This window comes from Triticum aestivum, chromosome 4B (assembly GCF_018294505.1).
Source record: "Triticum aestivum cultivar Chinese Spring chromosome 4B, IWGSC CS RefSeq v2.1, whole genome shotgun sequence".
Taxonomy (NCBI): Eukaryota; Viridiplantae; Streptophyta; class Magnoliopsida; order Poales; family Poaceae; genus Triticum; species Triticum aestivum.
The window spans coordinates 110,066,477-110,084,135 of record NC_057804.1 but is presented as its reverse complement, the minus strand read 5'-3'; the positions used below and the strand labels follow the sequence as shown (position 1 = coordinate 110,084,135).

Here is a 17,659-nt window from a genome sequence, read left to right as displayed (position 1 = left end):
GGAAGTGTATTTTTTTTTGTAGTGATGATTAGTGCACGATTTAGTCGTGGGTGTCACAATGTCATCATACTGTGGTTCAGACTTGATTGTCCTTTACACATGTAAAGCCATATACAACCATTGTTGAAAACTGAATGCTGCAACTAAAGACTGTGACATTGAAGAGATGCTCAACTACTTTTGCAAGGTGAAGGAAACATGCCCAGGGTTTTTCTTCAAGTGCAAGAAAAATGTAGAAGGCAGGTGTGAGCATTTTTTTGGGTGGATGGTGCAGCACAGAAAGCTTATGCGGAGGCTTATCATGATTGCGCATCGTTTGATGCAACTTATATTACAAACATGTACAATATGCCAGTAGCCCCCTTCATTGGCATCAACATGCGGTAGTTGATTATGCTTGGATGTGGCTTTGTGCGGCAGGAGCTATACTTGAGATATGATTAGCTATTGGAAGCTTTTTGTGAGGCGACGGGTGGATTGGCTCCGGACAACATCCTCACGGACCAAGACGTTGCGATGGCACAAGCAATTAAGAGGAAGTTCTAGACGACAACACACCGTTGTTGCCGTTGGTATATCATGGAGAAAGCTAAGAGAAGCTTTGCGTTGTGTTAGCTAGGATCCCAGATTTGGTCAAAGACTTCAACGAATGCATTGACTTTACTTTCACCCCGGCTGAATTTGAACGGAAGTGGGTTGCACTTTCCCTAAAGTATGGGGGGCCTATGCATGGCCACTTTGAGAAACTCTATGAAGACTGGGCTACATGGGTGCCATGCTACTTCAAGTCTAGGTTCTTCCCGTTCCTTCAATCGATGCAAAGCAACGAAAGGTTCAATGTTGTCTTGAAGCACTATGTGAACCTAGACAAGTCGCTCATCAACTTTGTCAAGCAATACGAGAAGATTCAGGTGCACATACTTGTGAGGGAGGGTGGGAACAACTACCACACACAGAAAATTTGGACACACAAAGTTGGTCGCGTCGTTGAACATTCTCTTCAACGAATATATGAACATTGCCCTTATGAGGCTAACACAGTGGCCCATGAACTAGCTAGAGTTGATAGATATATCCCAAGTTTTCTTAATAACTTTTTGGTTAATGATGTAACTCTGGCGATCAATGGATAGCTAAAATGGGGTTTGAGTGTAAAAAAGAATGCTTGGGCAGGACCTCTTTTTATGGAAGTATTCATAGTGATTGCTTGGGGAACCATGCAAGCACACTTCACCGTAATGCAAAGCCTTAAAATTTTGTGGCACGCATTTTCCTTTTGTGAGAAGACCGAGGATATAAAATTTTCCAACTCTTAGAAGACCATCATTAAAAAAACAGAAAGTAAAACACAGCTCCTGGGGCATATCAACATCATGTTCCTCCTACACTCGATGGCGACACGTCGTGACTAAAGCTCGATGCCACAGCTAGATCTCTTAAACACCCGTCTAGGTTAACGTTGTTGACACAATGGCCAAGAAGTCATCTGCCGGAGCCAGAAGAAGTCGTCAATAGCGAACTGAGGATATGATCGCTGTCCTAGAGAAGCAAGCGAGGAAGGGGTTGGACAACCATCACAGATCCGACCACACTAAATTGAGGAGGCCTTTCCTTGGTAGCTTCCCGACAAAGCCGAAGTTGGTAGCGCATCACTAGACAGACAAGAAATTAAAAGTCTAATACACGGACCATCATCGTCCACTCCACCGAATGATGACATTGAACACCACCCAGACAAAATCATAGAAAAATGGGGCCCAAGATCTTACCTGGCCGAAGCTTCACACGCCTTCCACGGGCACAAATCAATATCCCCTGAATGACCATAGAACCGGGAGAAATTATTCCACGTTGTTGGGGACACATCACCTCGCCATCGTCGGCCAGATGTTTCAACCATTGTTACCACCATGGGATCTCATATACAGAATGCAAGATCACCCCAGTCCATCACATTCATAGCTACCGCTCAATTCTAGGATGTGAGGTGAGTAGCACCTGTCCAAAGTTCAATTTAATGAGAATGTAACCAAAGTTCCTAGTTTATTATTACAATATAAATACACACCGTTCTATTTTTGTCAGTCAGATTGCCACAATCTCGGGTGACAAAGGAACATGAATGCTTCCAAATTAAAAGGAACATGAATGCATAAACATGAATGAGGAATAATTCTTCTTCAATAGTAGCATAAATAAGGCACGATGAAGAAAAAAGATGCAACCCAAGAAAAAAAGTAAAAAAATTCCATCTATCCATCCATCCATCCATTGATGCACATGCACGCATCATCTCTGCCGCACACTGCCCAAAGAGGGCCATCAGGTCTAGCTCTGGCCCATTCACCCTCGTTTGAGGCAGCATGTTCCCATTCCGTGAAATGACTTTTGACCACTTAGACTCAGGGATCTCTCGCTAAAACCCACGGGGAGCTTGCGGGGACGGCCGCGAACTCTCTTGGGGCGAAGAGGCTGGCCCCTCCTCGGAAGCCTTCCCCTTTTTGGTCGCGGAAAACCTCCTCGTCGACGCCATGGAAGCAGGAGCAAGACGGAGTAGGAGAAGAAATGGGCAGCGAGAAGACAGAGGAAGAAATGAACAAGGGGGCTCTGCCCCTCCCCCTCATTTATAGCCAAAGGGAGGCCAACCGCCGGCCTCCACGACCTCGCGCCATGATGATCTTCTGCATGTAGCATCGACCCGTCAAGTCGAATAGTTGCCGAGGCAGCATGGGGAAGTGGAGACGCCCACGTCCCATCAATCGTCATGCGTCGTTCATGGACGCAGGTGGTTAGGGCCCGCAGCGCTCCGCACTTGCCCTTTGGCTTCGCCTAGAAGCCAAGTCCGAGCGCGCCTTGGGCCCGGGGGCTACTGTCGGTGTTCTAGATACGGGGTACCCAGACTTGCCTGCCTGCAGCCCACCGCGTGGCTCCGCCGACGGCCTGGTACGGCCCAACTTCAGCATCGACAACTCCAGACCCTCGTGAGGGGCCAAGCCTCGCCAGGCGGACGACGCCAAGACCCCCGAGGGGATCAGCCTCCTCAGGCTGGCTCCCGAGGGGTGGAGAGTTCTGTGCAAGGTGCACCTTGCGAGGCTTAGCTGACGTGAGCCATGACGACCAAGGCCAGGAGGGTGCTAGCGGGCGCAGAGCGCCAGTTTTCCCTTTGGTGCAAAGGAGGCAAGCGGCAGGTGCGGAGTCCCGAGGAATCAGCCAAAGGTTTCCATTCTGGTGCAACAAGATCAAGACCACCAGGATGGCAGGATAGAGGTGATCGCCGAGCCCACCGCAGCGTCACGGCCAGAGGCTTTTCGCAGGCGAACACCACTTTAGTTAGGATAGGATGTACTACTTGTCCCCCTTCAAATCTGGCTGTTGTGGGATCCCTTCCCGCCAACATTTGGGAAGAGGACCAAGGACACTATAAATAGGATTTAGCCACCACCAAAGAGGGGGACGAAGAGATCAGATCCCTTCTCATCCAACCACCTCACCAGCTATCTTGAGCTCAAGAACACCTCACCTCCTGAGGCCAATTCATCCACTTTACTAGTTCATCCTCAGCCCTTCGAGGCAATCCACCAAAATGCTGGAGTAGGGTATTACACCACGAGGTGGCTCGAACCAGGATAAACTTATGTGTCTCTCTGTCCCTTTGAGCTCGACATGCTAGGCTTAGGAAGATCACGAGTAGGAAGGCTAGGTAGGTTGAGATCTTCGCACACACCCCAGAGTTCGAACCTATCAAGGGTTTGCGGAACCCGAAATCCGACATATGATTAGTGCATGATTTAGTCGGGGGCGTCACAATGTCATCATACTATGGTTCAGACTTGATTGTCCTTTACACATGTAAAGCCATATACGACCACTATTCAAAACTGAATGCTGCAACTAAAGACTGTGACATTGAAGAGATGCTCAACTACTTTTGCAAGGTGAAGGAAACAGGCCCACGGTTTTTCTTCAAGTGCAAGATGAATGTAGAAGGCAGGTGTAAGAATTTTTTTGGGTGGATGGTGCAGCATATACAGCTTATGTGGAGGCTTATCATGATTGCGTATCATTTGATGCAACTTATCTTACAAACATGTACAATATGCCAGTCGCCCCCTTTATTGGCATCAACATGTATGGGTAGTTGATTATGCTTGGATGTGGCTTTGTGCGCCAGGAGCTAGACTTGAGATATGATTAGCTGTTTGAAGCTTTTTGTGAGGCGATGGCTGGATTGGCTCCGGACAACATCCTCACAGACCAAGACATTGCGATGGCACAAGTAATTAAGAGGAAGTTCCAGACGATGACACGCCGTTGTTGCCGTTGGCATATCATGAAGAAAGCATAAGAGAAGCTTTGCGCTGTGTTGGCTAGGATCCCAGATTTGGTCAAGGACTTCAACGAATGTATTGACTTTAGTTTCACCCTGGCTGAATTTGAACGGAAGTGGGTTGCACTTTTGCTAAAGTATGGGGGCCTATGCATGGCCACTTCGAGAAACTCTATGAAGACCGGGCTACATGGGTGCCATGCTACTTCAAGTTCAGGTTCTTCCCGTTCCTTCAATCGATGCAACGCAACGAAAGGTTCAACGCTGTCTTGAAGCGCAACGTGAACCCAGACAAGTCGCTCCTCAACTTTGTCAAGCAATACGAGAAGATTCAGGTGCACATACTTGTGAGGGAGGGTGGGAACAACTACCACACGTAGAAAATTTGGACCCACAAAGTTGGTCGCGTCGTTGAACATTTTCTTCAACGAATATATGAACATTGCCCTTATGAGGCTAACACAGTGGCCCATGAACTAGCTAGAGTTGATAGATATATCCCAAGTTTTCTTAATAACTTTTTGGTTAATGATGTAACTCAATGGATAACTAAAATGGGGTTTGAGTGTAAAAAAGAATGCTTGGGCAGGACCTCTTTTTTATGGAAGTATTCATAGTGATTGCTTGGGGAATCGTGCAAGCACACTTCACCGTAATGTAAAACCTTAAAAATTTGTAGCACACATTTTCCTTTTGTGAGAAGACCGAGGATATAAAATTTTCCAGCTCTTACAAGACCATCCTTAAAAAAATAGAAAGTAAAACACAGCTCCTGGGGCATATCAACATTATGTTCCTCCTACACTCGATGGTGACACATCATGAGTAATGCTCGATGCCATGGCTAGATCTCCAAAACACCCCCGGGGCTAGGTTAACGTTGTTGACACAATGGCCGAGAAGTCAACGGCCGGAGCCAGAAGAAGTCGTCAATAGCGAACTAAGGATATGATCGCCGTCCTAGAGAAGCAAGCGAGGAAGGGGTTGGACAACCATCACAGATCCGACCAGACTAAATTGAGGAGGCCTTGCCTCGGTAGCTTCCTGACAAAGCTGAAGTTGGTGGCGCAGCGCTGGACAGAGAAGAAATTAAAAGTCTAATACACGGACCATCATCGTCCACTCCACCGAATGATGACATCGAACACCACCCAGACAAAATCATAGAAAAAATGGGGCCCAAGATCTTACCTAGCCGAAGCTTCACAAGCCTTCCACCGGCGCAAATCAATATCCCCTGAAAGACCATAGAACCGGGAGAAATTATTCCACATTGTTGGGGACGCATAGCCTCGCCACCGTCGGCCAGATGTTTCAACCATTGTTATCACCAAGGGATCTCATATACATAATGCAAGATCACCCCAGTCCATCACATTCATAGCTACAACTCAATTCTAGGATGTCAGGTCAGTAGCACCTATCCAAAGTTCAATTTAATGAGAATGTAACCAAAGTTCCAAGTTTATTATTACAATATAAATACACACCGTTCTATTTTTGTCAGTCAGATTGCCACAATCTCGGGTGACAAAGGAACATGAATGCTTCCAAATTAAAAGGAACATGAATGCATAAACATGAATGAGGAATCATTCTTCTTCAATAGTAGCATAAATAAATAAGGCACGGTGAAAAAAAAGATTCAACCCAAGAAAAAAAGTAAAAAAATCCATCTATCCATCCATACATTCATGCACATGCACGCATCATCTCTACCGCACACTGCCCAAAGAGGGCCATAAGGTCTGGCTCTGGCCCTTTCACCCTCGTCTGAGGCAGCATGTTCCCATTCCGTGAAATGAATTTTGACCACTCGGACTTGGGGATCTCGCGCTAAAACCCATGGGGAGCTTGTGTGGATGGCCACGACCTCTCTTGGGGCAAAGAGGTTGGCCCCTCCTTGGAAGCCTTCCCCTTTTCGGTCACGGAAAACCTCCTCGTCGACACCATGGAAGTAGGAGCAAGACGGAGTAGGAGAAGAAATGGGTAGCGAGAAGATGGAGGAAGAAATGAGCAAGGGGGGCTCTGCCCCTCCCCCTCATTTATAGCCAAAGGGAGGCCAACCGCCGGCCTCCATGACCTCGCGCCATGATGTTCTTCTGCATGTAGCATCGACCCGTCAAGTCAAACAGTTATCGAGGCGGCATGGGGAAGTGAAGACGCCCACATCCCATCAATCGCCACCCGTCTTTCAAGGCCACAGGTGGTTAGGGCCCGCAGTGCTTTGCACTTGCCCTTTGGCTTCATCTAGAAGCCAAGTCCGAGCGCGCCTTGGGCCCGGGGGATACTGTCGGCATTCTAGATACAGGGGTACCCAGACTTGCCTGCCTGCGGCCACCGCGTGGTTCCGTCGATGCCCTGGTATGGCCCAGCTTAAACATCGACAACTCAAGACCCTCGTGAGGCGGATGACGCCAAGACCCTCGAGTGGATCGGCCTCCTCAGGCTGGATCCCAAGGGGCGGAGAGTTCTATGCAAGGTGCACCTCGCGAGGCTCAGCTGACGTGAGCCATGACGACCAAGGCCAGGCGGGCGCCAGCGGGCGCAGAGCGCCAGTTTCCCCTTTAGTGCAAAGGAGGCAAGCGGCAGGTGCGGAGTCCCGAGGAATCAGCCAAAGGTTTCCGTTCTGGTGCAACAAGACCAAGACCACTAGGACGACAGGACGGAGGTGATCGCCGAGCCCACCGCAGTGTCACGACCAGAGGCTTTTCGCAGGCGAAGACCACTTTAGTCAGGATAGGATGTACTACTTGTCCCCCTTCACATCTGGCTGTTGTGGGATCCCTTCCCACCAACATTTGGGAAAAGGACCAAGGCCACTATAAATAGGACTTAGCCACCACCAAAGAGGGGGACGAAGAGATCAGATCCCTTCTCATCCAACCACCTCACCAGCTCTCTTGAGCTCAAGAACACCTCACCTCCTGAGGCCAATTCATCCACTGTACTAGTTCATCCTCAGCCCTTCGAGGCAATCCACCAAAACGCTGGAGTAGGGTATTACACCGTGAGGTGGCCCGAACCAGGATAAACTGATGTGTCTCTCTGTCCCTTTGAGCTCAACGCCTAGGCTTAGGAAGATCGCGAGTAGGCAGGCTGGGTAGGTTGAGATCTCCGCACGCATCCCAGAGTTCGAACCTATCAAGGGTTTGCGGAATCCGAAATCTGACATATGATTAGTGCACGATTTAGTCGAGGGCGTCCCAATGTCATCATACTGTGGTTCAGACTTGATTGTCCTTTACACATGTAAAGCCATATACAACCACTATTCAAAACTGAATGCTGCAACTAAAGACTGTGACATTGAAGAGATGCTCAACTACTTTTGCAAGGTGAAGGGAATAGGCCCAGGGTTTTTCTTCAAGTGCAAGACGAATGTAGAAGGCAGGTGTGAGATTTTTTTGGGTGGATGGTGCGGCACAGAAAGCTTATGCGGAGGCTTATCATGATTGCACATCGTTTGATGCAACTTATCTTACAAACATGTACAATATGCCAGTCGCCCCCTTCATTGGCATCAACATGCATGGGTAGTTGATTGTGCTTGGATGTGGCTTTGTGCGGCAGGAGCTAGACTTGAGATATGATTAGCTGTTTGAAGCTTTTTGTGAGGCTATGGGTGGATTGGCTCCGGACACCATCCTGACGGACCAAGACGTTGTGATAGCACAAACAATTAAGAGGAAGTTCCAGACGACGACACACCGTCGTTGTCGTTGGCATATCATGAAGAAAGCATAAGAGAAGCTTTGCGTCGTGTTGGCTAGGATCCCAGATTTGTTCAAAGACTTCAACGAATGTATTGACTTTAATTTCACCCCGGTTGAATTTGAACGAAAGTGGGTTGCACTTTTGCTAAAGTATGGGGGCCTATGCATGGACACTTTGGGAAACTCTATGAAGACCGGGCTACATGGGTGCCATGCTACTTCAAGTTCAGGTTCTTCCCGTTCCTTCAATCGATGCAACGCAATGAATGGGTTCAACGATGTTTTGAACGCTATGTGAACCCAGACAAGTCGCTCCTCAACTTTGTCAAGCAATACGAGAAGATTCAGGTGCACATACTTGTGAGGGAGGGTGGGAACAACTACCACACAGAAAATTTGGACGCGCAAAGTTGGTCGCGTCGTTGAACATTTTCTTCAATGAATATATGAACATTGCCCTGGGCTAACACAGTGGCCCATGAACTAGCTAGAGTTGATAGATCTCCCCCAAGTTTTCTTAATAATTTTTTGGTTAATGATGTAACTCTGGCGATCAATGGATAACTAAAATGGGGTTTGGGTGTAAAAAAGAATGCTTGGGCAGGACCTCTTTTTATGGAAGTATTCATAGTGATTGCTTGGGGAATCGTGCAAGCACACTTCACCATAATGTAAAACCTTAAAAATTTGTGGCACACATTTTCCTTTTGTGAGAAGTCCGAGGATATACAATTTTCCAACTCTTACAAGACCATCCTTAAAAAAATAGAAAGTAAAACACAGCTCCTGGGGCATATCAACATCATGTTCCTCCTACACTCGGTGGCGACACGTCGTGAGTAAAGCTCGATGCCACAGCCAGATCTCCGAAACACCCCCGGGGCCAGGTTAACGTTGTTGACACAATGGCCGAGAAGTCATCGGCCGGAGCCAGAAGAAGTCGTCAATAGTGAACTGAGGATATGATCGCCGTCCTAGAGAAGCAAGCGAGGAATGGGTTGGACAACCATCACAGATCCGACCAGACTAAATTTGAGGAGGCCTTGCCTCAGTAGCTTCCCGACAAAAGCCGAAGTTGGAGCGCATCGCTGGACAGAGAAATATAACACGACATCACGTCCACCGAATGACGCTCGAAACCACCAGACAAAATCTAGAAAAAATGGCCAAATCTACCTGCGAGCTTCACACGCCTCACCGGCGAATCAATTCTGAATGACCATCAGAATCAGAATTATTCCATGTTGTTGGGGGCGCATCCGCCTGCCACGTCGCAGTTTTTCACCATTGTTATCACCCAAGGGATCTCATATACAGAATGCAAGATCACCCCAGTCCATCACATTCATAGCTACCAATCAATTCTAGGATGTGAGGTGAGTAGCACCTTGTCAAAGTTCAATTTAATGAGAATGTAACCAAAGTTTCCTAGATTTATTATTACAATATAAATACACACCGTGTCTATTTTTGTCAGTTCATGATTGCCACAATCTCGGGTGACAAAGGAACATGAATGCTTTCAAATTAAAAGGAACATGAATGCATAAACATGAATGAGGAATAATTCTTCTTCAATAGTAGCATAAATAAGGCACGGTAAAAAAAATGCAACCCAAGAAAAGAAGTAAAAAAAAAAATCCATCTATCCATCCATCCATTCATGCACATGCACGCATCATCTCTGCCGCACACTGCCCAAAGAGGGCCATCAGGTCTGGCCCCCTTTCACCCTCGTCTGAGGCAGCATGTTCCCATTCCGTGAAATGACTTTTGACCACTCGGGCTCGGGGATCTCTCGCTAAAACCCACGCCGAGAATCAGGGGCGGTGAGACCCACCGTGAGTGGAGCGAGCGAGGCAGCCTCACTCCTCGCTCCACTGGTAACTGAAGCTTATAAACCTCGCCTAGGCGACACCCTGCGGAGAGTAGAGGGGTTAGGTGAGGGAAGTAGAGGCTTTTTGTTGGGCATGGTGGGGAACAGGCGGCGGGAGCTGCAGGAGAGGGACAGGAGGCGGCGGGAGCTGCTGGACAGCGCGCGGCGGGAGGAGCACCAGCGGGAGAGCAGGGAGGCGGCGGCGGCGGCCGCCATGGCGGCGGCGGACAACGAGAAGGGGAAGGGGAAGGAGCAGGAGAATGGCGGAGAGGGCGGCAAGTTCGGCCAGCAATTCGCCAGGGTGTTCCTGCCGCAGCTTTACGGGGAGAGATTGGTGAGCTCTTCTTGAAATCCTCGATTAATTTAGTGCTCAGCGTGCTGCTTGGTTCTTTGATCGACCCAAATCGCTATCCATCTGATGTTGTTAGTGTGCCCGTTTTTGGTAAATTTCAGACAAATAAAACACAGAGAGACAGAGAGTTGTATCTGATCTAAAAGTGGTGTGTTTTCCTTTTATAGTTTTATTAATTATTGTGCATCTGATGCCAAAGGTGGACTGGATGTTTACTTACTGTAGTATTTTGTGAATCTTGTGCCATGTTGTTTTGAAAGATTCTAAGCTGCTTCTGCTTTTGGATGTGGGAATTCGATAAAGTGTTCCCCTGGATTGATCCACTCTGTCTGGTGACAGGGGAATTTCCTCGGTGGATGTACATTCTTGAGCATGGATGCTATTCTGCTATCAACATTAGAATTTCTTTTGTCAATGTTCCCTAGTTCAGTTGTCCTTGATGAGGATGGAAGAGTTTACCACAGCATTGTCCATGCTTACACCTTATACTGCTTGTGTCAGGGCTGAGAATTGTTCTGCGTTTCATTTAGCTGCTTAGAGTTATTGCTCTGCTTTGCCATGCTTGCAGAGATAATGCATAATTGATATTTTGTGTGAATGAATGATATTTTATCTATTGATCTAAGTGCTGCCTTAATGCGTTTACAGCATCAACGTATATGTGATTCCACGCACTAGTAAGAGGGGAAGTAAAATAGAAACAAAGAGGCAACTAGTTGTTAAATTAACTCACACTTCATTTCAACAATGCCCGAAGTCATAACCATAAATCAGAAGTATTGGAGTCCATATAATTAAGAAGAGCTTGGTTTCTTCTTTCTTGTGAAATCCCCTTAATCCCTTCACGAGGAGTACCTTCCAATTGTCTATTCACCAGGAACACAATTTTTGTGTTGACACCAGGTAGTGGTGAAATGGTGATGTTTTCATCGCATCGCTCTATGGATAACCTTTTTCCAAAGTAGAGGGATGAAATTTAGCATTAAAGCTCAGGACCGAAAGTGCATTTTACCCTTTTCTGAACTCATTAGAAAGTTCATATATTTATTATACTGTTTGGGTACATTATTGCTTGGTTTAACGGTAGGCGGCGTCTTGTATTAATATACCATGTGTAAGATGCATTATGCATTAATTTGTTGTCAGGTGCATGGGATAAGTGCTATTCAGATGTTGTGGCAATGTGTGTTGTGAATGCTCATTTTTCATATTTTAGACTGTTATTTCAGGCTTGTTTTAATGGCGTAGTACAATTGGGTGTCATCTAGTCTGTCACATGATACGGCATATAGTATTTTTTTTATAGCTTTGTCTTCGAGCTGTGATCATATCACACATTGTTAACAAGTACTTATGTATTGTTATTGATAAAATAATAAGCCCTTATTTAATGATACTATGTAGAAAATTCCACCATCATTCAACCAGTACCTTCAGGGTCAGCCTACTGGAGTGGTTTCCCTAAAAGGTCAAAGTGGCAACAAATGGCTTGTAGAGCTGGCTTCAGACAATGAAGGATTGTTCTTTGTGAAGGGATGGAAGGAATTTGTCAGAGACCATTCGATTGAGATGGGTCACTTCTTAACATTCCGTTATGATGGACGCTCACAATTCTCAGTGGTTATCTTTGATGGAATGTGCATTGAGAAGCCTTCAGCTTTTCATGCTAAGCCTTGCAAGAATCTGGTTGTTAAAATAGAAAGTGGTAAAGGGGACATGGACATCAATGCAGCTGATCCATCACAAGTATCGGCTGCCCCCTTGGAGGAGAGTAATGGAACCACTAGGAAGAGGGTTACAGAAATGGATGCAGATGGCTCTACATCGAAGAACCGCTCTAGTATCTTGGAAAACGGTATGCCTGAAGCTTCGGCTGTTACATGTAACGTGGCACCGACGAGCCTTAACGTGGACATGAATGCAGCTGACCCACCAGAGGCAGTGGTTGTTCCCTTAGAAGAGAGCAACCAAACCACTAGGAAGAGGATTAGAGAAATCAATGCAAATGACTCTGCATTGCAGAAGTCCTTGAGGGTTAGAGAAATCGATGCAAATGACTCTGCATTGCAGAAGTCCTCGAGGGTTAGAGAAATCGATGCAAATGACTCTGCATTGCAGAAGTCCTCGAGGGTTAGAGAAATCGATGCAAATGACTCTGCATTGCACAAGTCCTCGAGGGTTAGAGAAATCGATGCAAATGACTCTGCATTGCACAAGTCCTCGAGGGTTGGAGAAATCGATGCAAATGACTCTGCATTGCACAAGTCCTCGTGGGTTAGAGAAATCGATGCAAATGACTCTGCATTGCAGAAGTCCTCGATGGTTAGAGAAATCGATGCAAATGACTGGGCATTGCAGAAGTCCTCGAGGGTTAGAGAAATCGATGCAAATGACTCTTCGTTGAAGAAGTCCTCAGGGCTTAGAGAAATCGATGCAAATGACTCTTCGTTGAAGAAGTCCTCAGGGCTTAGAGAAATCGATGCAAATGACTCTGCATTGCAGAAGTCCTCTATCGCCTCAGACAAGGATAAGAAGAGGTGTCCTGCAGCTTCAGTCGGTACTTACAAGTCAGCTTCAACAAGTCTTGACAGTACTGAAGGTAAACCTGTCTTCAATTTTGAAAATAGTGTATGATTCATTTTGACATAGTCAGCATAGTAACATCTCTAGATGCATAGGCCGGTGAGGATCTATCGTCTGTTATCTAACAAAAGTAGCTAGTAACAATTGGCAATCTAATTATTTGAATTGTTGGAGCGACAAGCCAACAATGTGTAGTGTGCATATTTGCACAATAATTGCATAAAGGACTTGTGCCATTCATACCATGTCTAGACTAGTACACTACAGCTTACATTATTGGTTGCCATTCATATAATTCAGAAGGTGATCTGGTGTGTCAATACATGCAAGTATTTGTTAGAGAGAACATCTCTGAGCTCTAGGTTAGAGATGGCTAATATCATTTTTACTAACACTAGGTATGAAAAATTAATGTGTTGACTATTTGAAAGTGGTAAGGATACATATATTTCACTTACAAACATGCTCTCCATATCACAGATTCTGATTCCTCAAGCAGCATGTTAGAACAAAGTATCTCTTGCATCAAGTCTGAATTGACATCACCCATTCGGCTCGGAGTGAGTAAGGATGTTGCTAGATGTGGTCAAAGTAAGTAGTCCATCCCTAAAACTCTTTTGATATCATTAAGCTTGCTACAATGTGTGCTTAGTAAGACATGCAATTATCATAAGTGTGTGATTTCTGTAAATAATTTGATTATATTGCACTTGTCAGATAGCGCGACGGGTAAGAGACAACTAAGAGTACTATCACAAAGGCGACTGGTAACTGAAATACAGAAGGACAATGCTCTGCTAAGGGCAAAACAATTTAAATCCAAGAATCCTTTCTGTCTTCAGATAATGAAGGAGTCTTATGTATATGTGGGATTTTTCTTGGTAATGTTACCTTCTCCACATATGTTATTACTTCTATCGAATTAAGGACTATCTCTTCTTTGTTAGATTTCAACCATTTCTTTTTGTATGGGCACAAAGAGCACTGAGTGTCGTTTGGTTGGCTAGCTGTGTGAAACTACCAAGAGTTATTCATGGATGGTCTCATTCTTTTGGGCATGAACAGGATGCTTTAGTGCAAATTTTAAATTACCACTCGTTTAATTTTTCAATTTATTTTATCTCAGTTAGATAATTTTCTTAATGACTTTGGTCAGTGAATTCATTGATTTCAAGTTTTCAACATCTGGCTCTGCATCGGTACTTAGGAGATAAATTTCTGCTGATCTTTGTCAACAAAATTGTCAAGTTGTGTGAATGACGTGATAACTCGAGTGATGGAGTATATGGTTGTCAATCCAAATTATACATGTGAAGAGACTAGAAAAACATATTGTTGCCAAACTTTGACAAAGATATAACTTGAAATAAAAATCCCACCAAATTAATAACCCGAAATTTGGGCTGACCTAGTTTAGGTCACAGTAGGGAAACGGTTATATTTCAGGTCTTTTTTTTTACCACTGAGTGAATAGCGCCAAAAGGCCTGAAATAAATCCAGGAAATATGCGAGCACCCGTGCCAAGTCTAGGAGTTGAACCTGAGTGGACTGGTTTGCAATTATATTTCAGAGTCTAGACAGTAGTCGTGCCGTATACCTGTGTATTTGATCATTGCCTTATTTGTGCTGTTATTCCTTTCCTGAATCACTTCCTTGTACTGCAGAATCTACCCTGTGAATTTGTAAGGGAGTGTCTTCCCCGTGCCCACAGGAAGTTAAAGCTCTGGAATCCGCAAGGAAAGTCTTGGGATGTTAACTATGTCTACTACAGCGAACGCTGTGTTGGCGGTTTGAGTGGTGGCTGGGGCAAGTTTTCTCTAGACAATAATCTGGAGAAGTTCGACGTGTGCGTCTTTGAGCTCTTCTCGAAGGACAACATAAAAGTACACATCTACAGAGTCGTCCCAGAAATAACCCCATTCCTCCCTGGTCCTGGCAAGAAATAACAGTCATGTGCACGTGTTGGGGGAGTGTTCTCTTCCATTGGCTAAAAAATATATTTGGAGCTCTAGAAGGCTGCAGAGGCAGGGGGGTTCCCTCTTTTTTGAAGAAAAATGGCGCTTGAAGGCAATAAGAACACAATATTCAATTATTGGTGACATTTAAAAAAAAATTGAATCTCTAATAAACGTAGCTATGTTCTTACTGGATTGTGGAGTAAATCGGTTAGCCCCAGTCGTATCTGTTCAAGAATAACCGTGTAGTATTGCTGCCATTTGTAGTTCTGCATTATTTGAACAGAGTGTGTTATTTCTACTAGGTTTTATTGAGGCCCTTCAGCTTGCAGTTATAACTTTAAAACTTGTTGATGTATGTCGTTGCATTTTTGCGTCGATTATCGTCGAATAATATCTGCCTAGGTAGAAAACCCCACATGGGCTGATAATGATATGTGCTTCACTGCTTGTGCGTCTCTGGCCAGCTTTGCCTTGTCTGGTGGTTGCAAACACGTGGCGCTAGTGTCAGTGAAGTAGCACCAGGAGGTTAATGTTAATTGATCGGGACAATAGGTAGCATCTGAAGATGTTAGGTGGGGTTATTGTGATTGGGCCAGTAGCATGCAGAGCAAGATCATTAGGGCATCATCAGGCATGGGATTAGTAAGATCCCTAATTGGCAGAACGGTGACCGTGATGTGAGAGGAGGTGTTGTTGCAGTGTGTTGTTAAGTGCAACATTTATGAAGCTGGAGACTTTGGGAGGCGTCTGGTTTTCTGCTTCACGTGCTGCGTGGAGATGTTGGTGACGGTGCCGCAATTGAATGGCTCCTTGATTTAGGTGGGTTCCTGACGGCGATGCACCTGCATCTACGAGGTTGGTGGCAGACAACCTTTGCCATGTTCATCCCATCCCAATGCTAACAACACAATTGCCAACACAACTTGCTTCAGTCACAAAGAACGATTAGATAATGGAAGAGCAATGTCCATACGGAATTGTGATCTCAGTCATCCTAGTGCTGTTGATAAACATGTAATGCACTTGATCCGAAACCAAAATTTAGATGATTCTGAGGGAAACACAATTGTTTGTAGTTGGGAATATACTGATGCCAAGAAGAAGAACAAGTTGATCAAAACAAGAGAAAGATGAAGAAGAATACACTCTTCAGCCAAAAATAAGTCTTGTGAGAAAAAGCAAAATTACACATGTAGAGTATATGATATACGTATCAACTATGCACACACTACTGGGTACTGACTGATGCACCGCACCAATAATTTCTGCATTGACTTCTGGAGCTCATCTGAGGTGATCAGATTGGCGCGGTTCTCCCGTTCCTGGACTTCTTCACCAGGAAGAGCTTCTTGAGCAACCTGAGCATCAGCAGCAGGCTCCACCTCCGGCGCCGGACCACCATGTGCCTGCCACTGCCAGTACGCTTCCTCGCCTCGATGACACCACCGTCATCGCCGTCGCCGTCGCCGTCGCTGTAGAACCACTCGGCCTCCTTCATCATCGTCATCGCCATCAGCCCGCCCCCCTTGCTCACGGGGCTCAGAGGGCACACCGGCGGCGCGCGCGCCAGCTCTTCGTTGAAGTCCTCCCACAGCATGTCCATCTTCTCGTCGCGACCCCACGGCGCGCCGCCGCCGCCGCTGCCGTCGTCCCCCTCCTCCTCCTCTGCGACGGCGGCGACGAACCACGGCGGAGGGAACGGCGCGAGCTTGCACTGCCCTCCCGGGACAGTGGGGAAAGTGAACTCATCCATGGTGGAGCTAGCTAGATAGCTAGCTTGCTTGCTTGCAAAGTTGCAAATCCATATGGTGTAGTGGCTAGCGTGTATGTATCTGTCGACCACTCGATTCATTTATATATGGAGGTGGTGGAGTATGGTACTATGAGGTACGTGTACGAGCGGTAGTGGTAATGGAGGTTTCATCAATTTCACCTTCATGGCCGGTGGAACATCCTCATCTTTCTAGTACTAAACTGAACTGTGCCGGGAAAAGGCATGGTGCTTGGGTGCTGTCTGCTGTGGTTGGCCAGAACTAAGCTTGAACAGATGGACGGCTAAGCAAGTGATGATGCGGTGATGATGTGCCGGGTAAGGGTAACTTGCTTCCGTTCCAGGGGATCCAGCTCGCTTGCGCTTCCCCTGACGAATATTGCCCCTCGAACGGAAGCAAGTGAGCTGGGCTTTTAGGCCCCTTCTCCAACACAGGACTCAAAATTTGGAATACTGTAATTGAGATGTCATGTGTTCTAGATTTCTATGGGAACCAAAACCACGGGAAAACTTTAAAACCATCGTTTGAATTTCACGCAGGAAAAGCAAAGGAATTATATAGACATAAAGAAAAGAAAACATGGGTCTCTCGGTAGGAATAACGTCTCCCACATTCTATCCATGTCTCGATGGTGCGCCTAGCATCATCGCAGGGCGTGTGGAGGTGTGTCTCTGTCGGATCTCGCGGGGTTCGGTCGGTGCTAGTCTTTGGTGGATCTGTTTGGATCCAGTCTTTGTTCGTCTTCATTTGGGTGTTTACAAGTTTGGTCCTTCCAATCTACAACTTTCTTCGGCGATGGCTGCTGCTCTGGTGTGCTGATCCTATGGGGTCTTAGCACGACTTTTCGACTGTCTACTACAATAAGGTTTGCCCGGCTCCGGCGAGGGAGGGGTGATGACAACGGCACGCCTTCGGCTTGCTCTAGTGCTCGTAGTCGTCACTAGGTGGTCCACGGACTTGATTGTAATTTTTATTATCTCTAGTTTTCTTTGTACGGACATGATTGAAGAAGAATAGATTGGAAGTTTCTCGCGCAAGAAAAAAACACGAATAGGACCTCAAGTTGGTTTTCTAT

General features: G+C 46.1%; 2 protein-coding genes across 2 annotated transcripts; one reads left to right on the top strand and one right to left on the bottom strand.

Moving 5' to 3' along the window:
• The first annotated feature begins 9,851 nt into the window (after window positions 1-9,851).
• Window positions 9,852-15,128, top strand: LOC123091333 (B3 domain-containing protein Os11g0197600). The gene is made up of 5 exons (XM_044512819.1): window positions 9,852-10,253; window positions 11,676-12,870; window positions 13,335-13,445; window positions 13,572-13,735; window positions 14,519-15,128. The coding sequence occupies exons 1-5, from the start codon at window positions 10,014-10,016 to the stop codon at window positions 14,798-14,800; spliced, it is 1,992 nt and encodes a 663-aa protein (XP_044368754.1). The 5' UTR covers window positions 9,852-10,013; the 3' UTR covers window positions 14,801-15,128.
• Window positions 15,129-15,878: 750 nt separating this feature from the next.
• Window positions 15,879-16,940, bottom strand: LOC123091335 (uncharacterized). Its single transcript, XM_044512820.1, has one exon. It carries the CDS (start codon window positions 16,662-16,664, stop codon window positions 16,110-16,112), a length of 555 nt encoding a protein of 184 aa, XP_044368755.1. The 5' UTR covers window positions 16,665-16,940; the 3' UTR covers window positions 15,879-16,109.
• Between the last annotated feature and the right edge of the window lie 719 nt (window positions 16,941-17,659).